Below are 16,767 nucleotides of genomic sequence, written 5' to 3' on the forward strand. Positions count from 1 at the left end.
TGCCCACCGAGCCCTACACAGGGCTCTATCTCACAACCCTGAGATCTTGACCCGAGCTGAAATCAAGAGCTGGACGCTTAACCGACGGAGCCATCCAGGTGCCTCTAACACAATTGTTTTTATGGCAAGATTTTTGAAAATGAAAGATCTGTTGAGAAGTACTATTAGGGAATTAAAGCAGAAGAGATTGTATTTGCAATTTCCCAGACATACCTCCCTCTCTCACCTTTTCTGTTGCTTCTCGTGCTTAGAAAGCTAACGGGAACTCTTCCTCCCTGCCCCACAGCACCCTCTGAAAATTTGTCTTTCAGGACTCAAGCCACACCTAATTACTACTAAAAAACTATTCCTGATTCTTTGTTGTTGATATCTAGCCTACGCTACAGTATGTTTGAGTGTAGAATAAAATATATATACATATACTTTTTAAAAAAATATGTAAGTGTATATATATATATATATATATTACTCCTGACTCAGTATGCTCCTCTAGTCTCAGCAACTCCTGTCTTTGTGTAAATTTGAACTGTGTGTGTGTGCCCGTATGCACGCACACATGAGCGAGAGAGAGAGGGGAGAGGCTTTCAGTTACTTGTAGGAGGCTTTTCCTTTTACCCAGTGCCTTCAGCAGAGACCTGCTTGCAGTCTGTGAGTGGAATTTCTGATCTTTACATGGAAGGGCCAGTCCTTCCAAAACTCAATCTTGTAAGGCACCTAGATTCGTCCCAATCTGTCTTCCCAATGGCCTGTTTCCTATCCCTGCCATACCACACCCCTTAGGACCTGTGGCAGGGTCTGCCACTCCTCTGGATCATGAGCTCCAGCTTACTCTGGTTACCCTGAGCTTAGTTAGGTCTTGGTTTCTGGCACCTGGGGATTTCCCTTATTTTTTTCCGAGGCACGTGATTTGCGAGTTTGGGGGGGGTGAGTGTTAGTTTTCTAGGGCTGCTTTACCAAATGACACAGGCTAGGTGGCTTAAAACAGAAATTTATTCTCTCACAATTCTGGGGGCCGGAAGTCCAAAATCAAGGTGTGGGCAGGGTGGGTTCCCTCTCAGGGCTCTGAGAGAGAGAATCTGTTCCTTCCTTTCTCTTTGCTTCTGGTGGTTGCCAATGATCATTGATGTTCTGTTGGCTGTGTCACTCCATTATCTGGCTCCATTGTCAGATGGCTTTCTTCCCTCTGTGTCTGTTAAGAACAGTCTAGTTTCTTCCATGACTGTGGTGGAATACAAGGTTTCTGGTTTTTCCGAGAGAGATTGATTTTTAAATGTTCAAATGTATAGGTTTAAATTATAGTATGAGCTATGTAAGCATAAAACCCAGACCTGCTGCTTTATTATTTTTGCATTATTTTCTCCAAATTTACAACCCCCCCCAAAGATAGTACTTTGTGTTTAAGCTCATTAGAAATGTTTATACATTTTTCAAAAATAAAATTTAATTCTGAGTTTTTAATTTTCAGCCAGAAAACCTTGCTCAGAAGCTTCCAAACCTTGTGGAACTGTGAGTCTGTTTATTCAAATTTTTTAAAAAAACAAGAATGAAAATAATTTTAAGTTATTTGAAATAATAGGATATATCATTTTAATGTATTATTTTTTGGTATCATGGTCATAGTGTTCATGTAGGTAGTTCTGCTAAACCCAATAATATTTTAAAGTATTTTACCATTTAAATTTGTGTTTTAAATATCTCACCTTAAGGTAGTAAAGATAAACTTTTTAAAACTATGAAAGATACATTTTTTTCTCGGTGCAGCCTCTTGGTCACAAAATCCTTCTGGACAGTCAGTGTAATTGGAAAAGTTTATTGCTGTTACTACTACTATATTTGTTACTTGATATAAACAGTTCAACAGTGTTTAAAAGCGTTAACGTAAAGAGTGAAAACCTACTTCCCTGTGTCCTCCATACCTCATTTGTTTTTTAGTTCTTTTGATGATCACCTCCATAATGCTAAATAATATGTTTACACCTTTGTTTTTTAGTGCATCAACTTTAAGTATCTATTGATTTCCCTCTAAGGAGGATATTTAGAATCTTTCCCTTCTTTCCAGCTCCCTCCTAATTTTGTTGAAGGAGGAGTTTGCTTTGCCATTTCTTGTTCTCTTTATTATTTGGCATGATTTTCAAAAGGTAAAGGAAGGAAAACTAACATTACACCTCCATCTTTAAGCTGGGAGTTTGTCATTTCCACTCCCCCCCATCCTTTTATTTTGAAAAATTTCAAACTAACAGAAAAGTTGAGAGCATAAGACAATGAATACCCATATATGCTTCATCTAAATTTAACAGTTAACATTTTGACACATTTGCTTTCTCTTTCTGTCTGCTCTCATCTTCCTCCCTCCTTCCCTTTCCAGTCCTCTCCCGTGCACACACACACACACACACACACAAATTTCAGACATTATGATACTTTACCCCTAAATATATCAGTATATATCTCCCAAGAATAAGGGCAGTCTTGCACATAATTCTAATATTATCACACATTAATATTAATTCAGGGGCACCTGAGTGGCTCCGTCGGTTAAGCATCCTACTCTTGGTTTGGCTCAGGTCATGATCTCAGGGTCGTGAGATCGAGCCCCGTGTAGGGCTCCACACCGGACGTGGAGCCTGCTTAAGATTCTCTCTCTCCCTTTGCCCCTCCCCCTGCTCATACTCTCTCTTTCTCTCTCTCTTAAAAAAAAAAAGTAGTATGAGTTCAGTAATATCATCTAATGTACATTGCATATTTAAATTATCCAAATCTCTCTCTCCCCCACCCAGTGTTTTAAACTACTGTACAGATTTGTCTGATTTAAATATCTTTGGTAATTTTTCTACCCCACTGCTTTATCAAGTTTTTAATTTCATTCTTTTTATATATGTGTATATATATGTGTGTATTTTTTGAAGCTTTTGAGAGTGTTGCATGCATCATGTTGGTTTTTTTTTTTACCTCTAAATTCGTCAGTGTATATTTTCAAGAAGAAAGAGGTCTTAACATTATTTTAAGTCTACTTTTTGTTTTTATAGGTTCTTTACAGTTTCCTTCATACAGGTTTTGAACATTTCTAAAGTTTATTCCTAAACATTTATATATGTTTTTTGCTAGTGTAAATGAATTTTCCTACCTGTTACCTCTTTTAAGTGGTTATTTTTGAATATATGAGCACTGTTTGTTTTCATGTGTTAACTTTATATCTTGCTACTTTGCTGAAATCTTATTATTTGAGTTAGTTGTATGGTTGATTCCTCAGGGTCTTTCAGGTATACTCTCTTCTGAAAATATAATGTTTCTTTTTTTCTAAACCTTATGCCTTTAATTATTTCCTCTAGTCTGATCGCATTGGCTAGTCCTTCCAGAACAGTGTGAAGTTAAACTTGAGACAGTGGGCATCCTTGTTTCTTTCTGACCTTAGTGGGAATGCCTCCAGGGTTGCCCCATAAGAAAGATACTGGCTTTACAATTAATGTATATGTATTCTATTGTGTTAAGTAAATACCCATTTGTATTAATCTATTGCTGCTTAACAAATTATCCGTAATATAGTGGCTTAAACTGTGGGTAGGGGTGCTTAAAAGAATAAATACTTATTATCTCATATTTTCTGAAGATCTAGAATCGGGACTTGGCTTAGCTGGGTGTCTTGGCCTCAATGTCTCTTTCAAGGCTTGCAATCAAGGTTGTTGCGCAGAGCTGCTGTTTTCCCTAAAGGCTCAACTAAAGAAGTGTCCTCTTTGTTTACTTATGTCGTTGTTGGCAAGATTCAGTTAATCTCAGGTTGTTGGTCTGAAGGTTGACTCAGTTCCTTGCTGGCTGTTGGCCAGAGGACTGACTCCCTTACTTCCTTGCCATTGGCCTCTCTGTAGTGTCGTTCCCAACATGGCAGCTGGCTTCCATCAGTGCAAGGAAAAAAAGAGCAAGAGAGGGTATGCAAGACAGGATCCACAGTCTCTTTTTAATCTAATCATGAAAGTGACATCCCATCACTTTTACTATATTCTGTTCATTAGAAACAAGTCAGTAGGCCCAGCCCACACCTAAGGAGAGGCTACTACCCAAGGGCTTAAATGCCAGGTAGTGGAGATCAGTGGGGACCATCTTGGAGGCTACCTACCACACCATTAATTCCTACTTTCTCAAGAATTTTTTATTAGTAATGGATGTGGAATTTATTCAAAGCCTTTTTCAGACTTTAAAGAAAAAAATTCTTGAGGCCTTCAGGCAAAAAAGTGAAACAATCATGAAGATGAAGAAGACTGCAAAGTAATACTCCAGACTGTATTATGTATACAGTGGTGGTTGCATTCACACTTGACAGTGTTTTTCTTTGAGCGCTTTAAAAGTATTTTTATATAATATATATGTAATTAATTATATATAACATTTGTTTTACATAAGAAATAACAATACGTAAATATATTTGTTATAAATAAGTTATATAATATAAATGAAAAAATAATGTATAATTCTGTGTTATGTATATTATATATAATAAATTAGGGGGATTTTAATCATTTTCCACATGTGTTAATATATCATTTTTCTATGGCTACTTTCAAGATTTTCTTTTTTGGTTTTCAGAAATTTAACTATGATATACCTCAGTATAATTTTGTTTGTATTTATGTTGGAGTTTGCTGAGCTTCTTGAATCTGTGAATTTATGTCTTTTCCCAAATTTGAATATCTTCAACCATTATTTCTTTGAATATTTTTTATGCACTATTCCCTTTCTCCTTCCTGGGCACCGTTTACACATCTGCTGATGTCCTGTGTTCCTCTAAGGCACTGTTCATGTTTCCTTAGTCTTTTTTTCTCTCTGCATTTTATTTTCTTTTAAGATTTTAAAAGAAGAGAGAGAGAGAGAGCACAAGCAGTGTCGGGGGGGAGGTGGAGAGGGGCAGAGGGAGAAGCAGGCTCCCTGCTTGATGTGGGGCTTGATCCCAGGACTCTGGGATCATGACCTGAGCCAAAGGCAGACGCTTAACTGACTGAGCCACCCAGGTGCCCCTTCTCTTTGCGTTTTAGATAAGATCATTTATATTGATCTTTCTTCAAGTTCATAAACTCTTTCCTTTGTCATATTTTGTTATTCAGCTTTATCAGTAACTTTTTTCAATTTTAGATCTTTCTTTTGTTTGTTCGTTCATTCATCTCTCCATCCTTCCTACCTCCCTCCCTTTTTTCCTTCCTACCTAAATTTCCCATCTTTACATTACAGGCATATTTTACTTTAGATCACTAGGTATAGCTGTAATAACTACATAAAAATTTCTTGTCTGCTGATCCCAACATCTTGGTCATCTTGAGCTTGATATCTATTGTTTGTTGTTGTTAATGGATCACATTTTTTTGTGTTTTCATATGTTGAATAACTTTAGATTATATCCTGACAGTTGGGAATGTTGTGTTTTGGAGACTGGAATCTGTTATATACGTTCAAAGGGTGTTGATATTTTTGCTTAGCAGGCAATTTACCTGGTTTGACTTAAGCAGTAAATGTTTCCTGGAGGGCAGTTGAAATCACAGTGCACTTCTTTTACCTTTAGCTGGAGTTTTTTCTATATTTGCATGGTTCTGGGATTGCCATTGATTTAGGCAAAGTTTAGAAATAGAATTTGGGGTTCCCCTTCCCTGGCTCTTTTTTTGTGGTATTTTCCCTTTATTTGCCAGGTTGTGGTTGCCCTGAACTCTGTCTTCCTGTTCTTTAGGCTAGTAAGACTGAAGTTTTCTATCAGAATTTTAGCTGCTTTGCATGGTAACTGTACCCTGCCTTAAACTAAATCTCTTTAAAAAACAAAACAAAACTCAAACTCACCCAGTGCCATTCCTTCTTCTAAGTTTAGACTCTTCACCAGAATTGGCTTGTTTTTGTTTACTCTGCAGTGTAGAGTCGTGTGTGTGTGCGTGTGTGTGTGTTCTTTAGCATTTTAGTAGTTATCTGCCAAAGGATCAGTCCAGTAGGAGTATATTCTGCTGTACTGAATTGGAACTTGCATTCTTTTCTTTTAACCGCTCTGTGTCTTTATAATTCAAGTGGGTTTCTTGAAGTCATCATTAGTTGGTTCTTTGATTTTTGACCAATCTCACAATCTCAGCTGTTTAACTGGAGTGTTTAGATCATGTTCCATTTAATGTGATTACTGTTATGATTGAGTTTAAGTCAACCATCTTACAACTTGTGTTCTATTTGTCTCAGCTGTTGTTTATTTTTTCCCTCTTTCTTTCTTTAAAATTATTTTAGTGTTATGTAGGATCCCATTTTACTACCACTATTGGCTTATTAACTATTTCAATGTTTTAAGGTTTATATTGTGCTTCTTTAGCCTGTTACAGTCTACCTTCACATAATATACCACTTCACATGTAACATAGGAACCTTACATCAGTACTTCATTCTTCGTGCTATTGTACATCTTATGCATGTGTGTGTTTGTAGGTATCTGTCAGTATACATATATATGTACTTATCATGTGTATGCCAGTCAGGGTCCAGTTAGGAGATAGGAACCGTATCTGTAGCTTAAACAGGGAAAATTAATATAAAGAATTGCTGACTAGTAAAATGTTATTAGCTACTAAAAGAAGATAAGAGGACTCTATGGTATTCAGAATTAGTAGTACAAAAAGCAGGTATTACTTTTGGGCTGACGGAAAGTAGGTAATGAAAGGACTAGTGACTTAGGAGAGCTCCATCCCCTAGGTTGATATTTAGACCTCTTCAGTGGAGGTCTGGTTGCCACAAAAACATACAGCCTGCTGGTGGTGAAGGAGCCTGCCAGATGATTTAGGCTGGAGCTGCTCTGTGATACCAGCTCACTGTTGCAGGAAGGTTTTGGTAGTCTGAGCTGATCTGTAGAAGCAGCCTGGCTAGTGGGGAGACAGTTGCCTGAAGTGTGAGCAGAACTACCACAGAAGTGGCCACAGGGTGGTAAGACCATTGCCTGAGGCTAGTTGAAGCTGGTCTGTTGTGGTACATTGCTGGATGGGGGAGAGTGTGGCCTGACTGTGCCACCAAGAACTGCTACAGAGCTGGGTGGGGAGTTCATAGTTTGAGAATGTGGCTTGAGGTTTTCCAAGAGGGCTGCTGAGGTGAGTGCTTCTGGGCCTTGGCCCCTGTGCTAAATAAACAATTGAAGGGGAGCTGGCCCCAGAAGGGAGGGCCTTCCTGCGTCTGTCATCTGGCAGCGTCACTCCAGTGCCCTCTTTTGACAACCTAACATTAGGCCAGTTGACAAAGGAGACGGGTTGTCAGGATCCAGCACTAGCAGGCAAAGAAGGTAGATTTGGAGCTGACAGACTAAACTGATAAGTGGCAGAAGTCATTTTAATTTTGAATTTAGATTGTTAATTTAAAGAAATTTAAAATGAGAGAAGTTATCAAATAAGAAAAGTTGTTTTATATTAATTCCGATATTACTCTCTCAGATTTGGTTTACCTGAATAAAGCCTTTATTTCTCCATCTTTTTTTAATGAGATTTTTTACTTTGAGATAGTGTTGGATCCACATGTAATTGTAAGAAATAATACAGAAAGATCCTGTGTACCTTTCTAGTTTCCAGCACTGTTCACGTCTTACATAAACATAGTACAAGGTCAGCACCAGAAAATTGACCCTGGTGTTATCTTACTCGGTGTTCATCATTTTCTGTGTACTCGTGTGTGTGTGTGTGTGTGTGTGTGTGTGTTTTCTGTGCAGTTTTATCATGTGTGTAGATTTGTGTAATCACTACCATAGTCAAGGTGGAGAGAGTACTTTCATCACTGCAAGGATTGCTTGAGCTACCCTTCTATAATCACATTTCCTGTCCCCCAAACCTTGGCAGCTACTACTCTGTTCTCCATCTCTATCATTTTATTATTTTGTTGCTGAATTCTATTTCATGGTATGGATGAAATGCAGATTCTTCAGTCGTTTACCCATTGAAGGACATATTGGCGGTTTTGTTTTTATCTGTAATAAATAATGCTGCTTGGTGCATTTGTATACATTTTTTGGGGGGAGTAAGTTTTCATTTCTCTGAGATAAATGACTAAGACAGCAGTTGCTGAGTCATATGGTAATTACATGTTTCATTTTGTTGTTGTTGAGATATAATTCACATACTATAAAATTCGCCCTTCTAAGTATACAATTCAGTGGTGTTTAGTATAATCATAAGGTTAAGCAACCATTAGTACTATCTAATTCTGGAACATTTTCATCACCTCAAAAGAAACCCATTTAGCATTCATTCCTCTCTTCCTTCAATCCCTAATAACTCCTTGGTGACCAGTGATCTGCTTTCTATTTCTATGGTTATGCTGTCCAGGACATTTCATGTAAATGGAATCATACAATATGTGGCTTTTTAGGTCTTGCTGCTTTAACATTGCATGTTTTCAGGCTTCATCTATGTCCTAGCATGTTTCAGAATTCATTATTTTTTATGGATGTGTAATGTTCCATTGCATGGCTATACCATGTTTTGTTTATCCAGTCTCTAGTTGATAAGACATTTCAGTTTTCACACATTTTGGCAAGTGTGAATGCAGGTGTGAACATTCATGTAGGAGTTTATGTATGAACATATATTTTCAGTTCTTTAGGGTTTATACCTAGGAGTGGAATTGCAGTGCTAACTGTTTAACCTTTTGGAACTGCCAAACTGTTTTCCAAAGCTGCATCATTTTACAGTTCCACAAACAATATATGAGGATCCTAATTTCTCCACATCCTCATCAACATTTGTTATTATCGCTCCTTTTGATTACAGTCATCCTAGTAGGTGTGAATTGGTACCATAGTTTTGATTTATATTTTTCTGATTAATGATGTCTTTTCATGGATTTACTGGCTATTTGTTTATTTGTTTGGAGAAATGTCTATTCAAATCTGTTGTCCATTTTAAAATTATAATATTTGTCTTTTTATTGAGTTCTAAGAGTTCTTTGAGTGCTTTAGATATTTGTTTTATATATTTGAGATAGCTTTATATATTTGAGATATATAATTTATACACTTGAATGCTTTATATATTTGATACTTTATCAGGTACATGCTTTTCAAATATTTTCTCCCATTCTGTGGTTTATCTTTTCACTTTCTTGATAATTTTTTATCTGGCAGCTTGTGTTCTGGTATCATATCTAAGAAGCTGTTTTTAATCTATCATCATGAAGATTTAATTTAACTTTTTCTTACTCAGGTTGTATAATTTTAGCTCTTGCATTTAGGTCTTTGATCCATTTTGAGTTAATTTTTGCATATGCTGCAATATAAAGGCCTAACTTCTGTTTTGCGTGTGCAGGTCCAAATATCTTAGCACAATCATTGAAAAGGATACTCTTTCTCCATTGAATTGTTTCAGCACCTTTGTCAAAAATCATCTGGCCATGGACATGTGGGCAGATTTCTGGATTCTCAATTTTATTCCATTGATCTATATGTCTTTTTGCCAGTAGTACACAAGCTTGATTACTGTAGCTTCATCGTAAGTTTTGAAATTGAGAAGTGTGATTCCAGCATTATTCCTGTTTTTCAAAATTGTTTTAGCTCTTCGTCCCTTGCATTTCCATATGCTTGTCAAGTTATTAAAGAAAAAAGTCATCTGCAATTGATGATAGCGATTGCATTGAATGTTTAGATCAGTATGTAGTGTTGCCATCTTAATAATATTATATCTTCTAATCTGTGAATGTGAGATGTCTTTCTATTTAGGTCTTCAGTTTCTTTCAACATTCTTTTGTTTGAACATTGAATACTTTTCAGTGTAAAAATCTTGAATTTCTTTTGTTAAATTTATTCCTTAGTATTTATTCTTTTTGATTTTATTATACATAGAATGATTTTCTTAATTCATGTTAGAATTACTCATTGTCTAGTATATAAAAATGCAAGTGATTTTTGTATGTTGGTCTTTTATTGTTCAATCTTGCTGAACTCATTTATTAACTCTTTTTTTTGTTGTTGTTGGCGGATTCCTTAGGATTTTCCATATACAAGATCATGTCATCTGTCAATGAAGATAGCTTTCTTTCTTTAAGATTTTATTTATTTGAGAGAGAGAGCATGAGCAGGGAGAGGAGGGAGAAGCAGTTTCCCTGTGAACAGGGAGCCTGACCTGAGGCTCAATCCCAGGACCCTGAAATCATGACCTGAGCCGAAGGCAGATGCTTAACTGACTGAGCCACCCAGGCACCCCAGTAGCTTTATTTCTTACTTTCCAATCAGTATCCCTGTTATTTCTTTTTCTTGCTTAATTTCCTTCGCTATAACATAGAATGTTGAATAAATGTGGTGAGACCAGATATCTTTGTGTTGCTCCTGCCTAATGTTAAGGGAAAAGCTTTTGGTCTTTTGCCATTCAGTATGATGATAGCTTTAGATTTTTCATAGGTACCCTCTATGTAATTGAGGAAATTCCCTTCTACTGCTTGCTTCTTGAGTGTTTTTCACACAAAAGGGTGTTTGATTTTGTCAAATGGTCTTTTTTTCATCTATTGATGATGATACATTTTTTTTCTTTATTCTGTTAATATGGTGTATTACATTGATTGATGTTTCTATGTTGAAGGAACCAACCTTGCATCAGTGGGGGTAAATCCCATTTGGTCGTGGAATATAATCCTTTTTATGTGTTGCTACATTTGACTTACTAGTATATTGTTGAGGAATTTTGCTTCTGTTTTTTTTTTTAAGATTTTATTTAATTTATTTGAGAGAGAGAGAGAGCATGAGAGGGGGGAGGGTCAGAGGGAGAAGCAGATTACCTGCCAAGCAGGGAGCCCGATATGGGACTCGATCCTAGGACTCCAGGATCATGACCTGAGCCAAAGGCAGTCGCTTAACCAACTGAGCCACTCAGGTGCCCTGCTTCTGTATTCTTTTTTTTTTTTTTTAAAGATTTATTTATTTGAGAGAGCCAGAATGAGAGAGAGAGTACATGAGAGGGGGGAGGGTCAGAGGGAGAAGCAGGCTCCTCGCCAAGCAGGGAGCCCGATGCGGGACTCGATCCCGGAACTCCGGGATCATGACCTGAGCCGAAGGCAGTCGCCCAACCAACTGAGCCACCCAGGCACCCCTGCTTCTGTATTCTTAAGGGAAATTGGTCTGTGGTCTTCTTGTGATGTCTTTGGTTTTGGTATCAAGGTAATATTGGCCTCATAGAATGAGTTGAAAGAGTTCTCTCCTTTCTTTTCCTTTTCTTTTTTCTTTATTATTATTATTTTTTAAGTATCTTCTCAGTTACCTTAGTGGTCAACTAATGATTAGGTAGAGATTTCCTTAGCTGCCTGAATCCAGTAAGTCTCCCAGTCTTTCCTGAGGAGCTTTATTTTTGTGTGGCGGTAGGCCTCCACCTCTCAGCCTGGCATTTGATAACTTTGCCTTAGCCTTCGCTTGCTTATGTAGGAGCCTCCAGTTCAGCAGAGGTGATTGCTTAGGGTCTTTTCAACACTTTCCTGTGCACTTGCACATTTCTGGACCTGCCTTAGACCTTCTTATTTCCAGAAATATGCCAGAGCTTTCAGAGCTCCTATTGACATCTTACCCAACTTTTCCATTTAAAGTTTTTGGTTGTCTCTTGTTTGCTCCAGCTGTTATCTATTGGCTCGGGTGGCTGTGAAGTTAAACAATTGCCCATAATTTGTTTCACCTGGGTAAACGGCAAGTTTCTAGTCAGATCCAATTAAAAATAGTATAGCAAGTGTGGTCTTCCAGGGAACCATGAAACAAGTCAAATGATGACAGTTCTCGGAGTGAGCTCTACCCTGGTTCTGTCCCTTCAGATGTTAGCCAGGCTGCTGCTTTTCACTTTGATTGGGAGCTAGGTTTTTTGTTGGTTTGTTTGGTTTTGCTTTTTTTTTTTTTTCTTTCCATGCTTCTGCAGAGCTGGAGAGTGAGGGATAGAATTAGAGGAAGTGAAGATGCCCCAAAGTTCACAGGTCACTGCGCTTATTGAGATTTTGCCATTTTTCTTAAATTAACCCTCCCTCTCTCACTTTGGTTAATTTCCAGAGTTTTGTACATAAGCTTCTTACCATTTTTGCCAATATTCTTGTTGATTTTATGTAAAAGAATTTTTGGAGGTCCTTATTCTTTCACTTTTGCTCTGGATTTGTAGTTTCCTAAGAAATTGCCAAATAATTTTCCAGGTTGGCTGCACCTTTTTACATTCTCCCCCAGCAAGATGTGCTTGTTCTCATTTCTCATTGTGGCTGTCATTTATTTTTCTCTAGTGGTTAAAGATACTGAACATCTTTTCAAGTATTTATTGGTTATCTGTATCTTTTCTTCAGTAACATGTGTCTGTTGCTCATATTCTTTTTGGATTTATTTTTAGTTTTAAGAGTTTTTAAATATTATAGAAACCAGCTCTTTGTTGTATATTTTGTTTACAAATATTTTCTCCCGATGTGTAATTTGGCTTTTCATCTTCTTTATATTCTTTTGCAGAGCAAAAGTTTTACCTTTTGATGAGGTCCAGCTTATCGATTTTTGCTTTTATGTATCATGTTTTTAGTGTCAATTCTAAGAACTCCTGGTCTAGCCTTAGGCCCTGAAGGTTTTCTCCTGTGAGAAAAATCTCATAATAGTTTTTTCCCTGAAAGTCTTATAGTTTTTGTTTTACATTCATCTTCATAGTTTTGAAGTTTTGTTTAGGTCTTCTGAAATTAGAATTCTTTTTTTTTTTTTAAAGATTTTTATTTATATATTTGAGAGAGAGAGTGAGAGAGAGAGAGCACATGAGATGGGGGAAGGTCAGAGGGAGAAGCAGACTCCCTGCTGAGCAGGGAGCCCGATGTGGGACTCGATCCCGGGACTCCAGGATCATGACCTGAGCCGAAGGCAGTCGCTTAACCAACTGAGCCACCCAGGCGCCCTGAAATTGGAATTCTTGATGACTTTTTTTTTCTTTCAGCACTTTTATGATGTTCATTATCTTCTGGCTTGTATTGTTTCTGAAGCGGCATCTGCTGTCGTTCTTATATTTGTTCCTGTGCATGTAATGTATTTTTTTTCCTTAGGCTACTTTGAAGATTTTTATTTTTACACTGTTTTTCAGGGATTTGATTTTGATATACCTTGTTGTGGTTTTCTTTTTTCTTATGCTTGACATTCATTGAGCTTCTTGGGTTTGTCTTTATAGTTTTCATCAAATTTAGCAATTTTTGGACATTATTTCTTCAGATATTTATTTCTATACTCCTCTCTCTGGTCCCTGTTTCCAGGACTCTTACATGTTTGTTAGATTAACATTTTCGCCTAATCACCGACATTCTTTTCAGTCTTTTTTTCTTCTCTGTGCTTCAGCATGGACAGATTGTATTTCTCTGTCTTCAGTGTCTAATTTGCTGTTAACCCCATCTAGTGAAGCTTTCACTTTGTTCATTTTATTTTTGATCTCTAGAAGTTCTGTTTGGTTCTTCTTCATACCTCAACACTTCTCTGGCAATGTTCATATTTTGCTTTAAATGCCTGAATATACTTTTTATAGTTGTTTTTATGTCCTTGTTTGCTGATTTTATTGTCTCTGTTCTACTGGATCCACTGGTGTTGACTCTTAAATCATGGTTATTGGTCACATTTTCATGATTTATTGGCATGTCTAATACTTTTTGATTGGACACTGGACCTTACAAGTTTTACATTGCTGATCTCTAGACTGTTTTCTTTCTTTTTCTTGTGCCTTATTCTGGCATGAGGTTATTTGCAATTTAGTTTGATCCTTTCATGGCTTGTGTTTACATTTCATTAGGACAGGTCTGGAGTAACCTTTTAGGGGTAGTTTAGCCCTGTAACTAGGGCATGGCCTTTATAGGATCTGATTTGAACGTGCCAAATAATCAACAGGGACTTGGTACACTTGCTGCTCAGAACTTAAATGCCTCCAGCCCTGTGTGAGCTCTGTGGACCCCCCAGCTGATAGGTTTTCCGTCACTTTTTGCCTAGGCTACATTTTAGAATTCAGCAATGAGTCAAAGTATCCTTACTTAAATTTTTAAAGGTTTTTTTTTTTCCTGTAGCATCCTCTCCTCCAGAACTCCAGCCCACTGCCCCACAACTTCCAGCTGCCTCAGTTTCCCTGAATTCTGACTTGTGTCTCCATAAGTCAGTGAGACTTACATACTTTGTTTGGGATCCCATTTATGTACCACAGTTCACAGTTTGCTTCCGGGTAGAAAGCTAGGGACATTGTGTGGCTTGCCTTGTCCCTTCTTTCTCAGGTAACATCCTAATTGCCTGTTTTTTATATCTGAAAATAATTGTTTCATGTATTACATTCAATTTTCCTGTTGCTTATAGCAGCCAGGTAAATCTGGTCCCTATTATTCCATCATGGCTGGAAATAAAAGCCCTGTTCTTTTAATTAAAAAAAAAATTCTTTATTTTGGAACAATTTTATATTTATAGGAAAGTTGTAAAGAGAGTAGAGAGTTCTAGACATCTCTCACCCAGTTTCTCCTGTTGTTAGTATCTTAAAATTCCATGATACATTTGTCAAAAATAAGCTGACATTGGCATATCACTATTAAGTAAATGTCCATATTTAATTTTATTTAAAAAACTGCCAAACTACTTTCCAACGTGACCATATTGTTTTGCATTGTTGCCAGCAATGAATGAAAGCTCCTGCACTGTAGGAGAACATGATGAAAACTAGTCACGTTGAAACACCAACATTTCAACTACTTTGAAATTACAAAAAACAAGTAAAGAGACTTAAAATTGCTAAACCTTTGATTATAGATGACTCACAATAACTATAACAGTAACAACGGCATTCATGATCCTCTGATCTAAGAGCTTTACATTTATTGATTCATTTAATCCTTACAATATCCTGATGTTGTTGGTGTTACTATTCTCTCCTTCTATAGATTATGCAAGGGAAAAGTTGAGTAATTTTCCCTTGGGCACATGGCTACTGAGGTGCACTCATTTCCGGCTCCAGAGCCTGTTCTCTGATCCATCCCACCAGTGATGATTATCACTTGCACATCAGAATAACTTGAGTTGAGATGGTGTTTCACTTGGTAGGGATGGCCCTGCACACCTATGTTTTGTAGTTAGATTGGGAATATTCTATTCTTTCTGTAGACTGTATCTTGATTTTAGTGTAGGTAAATTTAATATGTTAAAATATATATTTAATTTCCTTCATAACAATGATACTTTAGTTCATGTTTTGATTTGGGCATTCATTTTAAGGTCCTTTTGCATATGTAGAACTTGAGTTTAGGCAAATATTTTGTGGGTAACTGAAAAATCAGTTGTCTCTTTATTTTGGTGTCCAGGCACCTTGGCTTTTGTGTAACAAATGCAAATATGTGTATATGTGTGTGTGCTTACACATTTATTTACATATGGTCTTTTGGCACCAAAGAAATTTTAGGGTCATCTGATAAATCAGTTAGGTATTCCTTCCTAAAATTAATGCTTAAAGAATATTGATTTTAAAATGTGAAATCATTTTATATACACAAAGCAAGGAATAAAATATAGAATGGAATAATTGTTTAAATTGTGTAGACCCAGCAGGTTAATACCTACACAAAAATCTATTTAGTGCAGCATTAAATAACCTTAAATGTATTACTTTTGTGTCTTTCTTTTGTGTCAGTGACATTTGAACATTTGATGTTAGGCTTAAAAATGTAGAAAAATTCAAAATTCTTTTAAAAATATTTTATGAAGATTTATGAGGTATAACAAATACAATGATAGATTTGAAAACATAAAAAAATCTAGGTCTCTTGTCTCAGAATCAGTGATATAAATTTATTTTTAAAATTATGTGATCTCCTGTTGTCACTGTTGTTCTGCTCTGAATAGTTGGCTGCTGCTGATTGCATAAAGTCTCCACCAGAGTGTGCTAAAGATACTTCAGTGGGGAAAGTGTTATTTACTAGGCTTGTCTGGACTTGTCAGCGGGGTAACTTTTTTTTTTTTTAAGAAAAGAATTTGATTCTTGTTTATGAGATTCCTTTTGCTGTGAAATAAATTATGTAGCTTGACAGTTGAGTATTTTTACAGATACTGTAAATGATCGGTATTTAATCTCTCCATTCTTCGTTCTCAGTCAGCATATTAGCTGGAAATAGCTTTGATTTATTTTGTGAAGTTATTCTTTAGAAATTGAAAGTTGCATTTTCATTTACGTAACAAGTGTTGATTTTCTTTACCCAATACGTGTTTTTCTGAAAACCTGAACACTTTAAAATGAACTAGGAAAACTAGTAATTTGTTTTATAAGTTTAAAAAAATACCTCAAAATATATCCATTGTGCATGCTTTTATTTTAAAATAACTTAAATCAGTAAATGGGTTTAATATTTGCAATTCCAGCATAAAATATCATTCTCAAGCTGTTAGTTATCTGTGATGACCGCAGGTTTTGTGTCGTGCACTTAGAGTAGGGTATGATAGAAAGCTTTGGTTCCTTTATGTTTGATAAATTTCTAAGTGAGCATTTTACAGATTGGTTATCTAGCAAAAGTACTGGATGATAGCAAGTTTTTTTTTTCTTCTTTCCCCCCAGGTACCTTCACTCGAATAACATAGTTGTGGTTCCAGAAGGTAAGTCCACTTCCAATTTTTAGTTAGGAGGTACCATAGTTTATGCTTTCCTTTATAATAGTAGAACAAATTTTGATGAGTATTAGGGAATTTTACTTATAAAGCATCTTTATTAGTTTCAAAGATTAGTAAGTTCAGTTTAACAATTTTGATTAAATAGTAAGTCTAAAATGGTTATAATGGTTAGGTAAATTATTATTGGATAAATT

General features: G+C 36.4%; 1 protein-coding gene across 3 annotated transcripts in view; it reads left to right on the forward strand.

Annotated features, from left to right (window-relative positions):
* The window catches only part of LRRC28 (leucine rich repeat containing 28), a 157,364-nt gene that overhangs the window by 20,814 nt on the left and 119,783 nt on the right, over window positions 1–16,767 (forward strand). For all 3 annotated transcript variants that reach the window (XM_028122821.2, XM_028122819.2, XM_028122820.2), the window contains exons 3-4: window positions 1,466–1,506; window positions 16,521–16,558. In XM_028122821.2, the coding sequence (XP_027978622.1) occupies window positions 1,466–1,506; window positions 16,521–16,558 (79 nt within the window). The remainder of the gene's footprint in view (window positions 1–1,465; window positions 1,507–16,520; window positions 16,559–16,767) is intronic.

Source organism: Eumetopias jubatus, unplaced genomic scaffold, assembly GCF_037043125.1.
Source record: "Eumetopias jubatus isolate StellerSeaLion01/CBP00866 unplaced genomic scaffold, mEumJub1_p1.0 scaffold_7, whole genome shotgun sequence".
Classification (NCBI taxonomy): domain Eukaryota; kingdom Metazoa; phylum Chordata; class Mammalia; order Carnivora; family Otariidae; genus Eumetopias; species Eumetopias jubatus.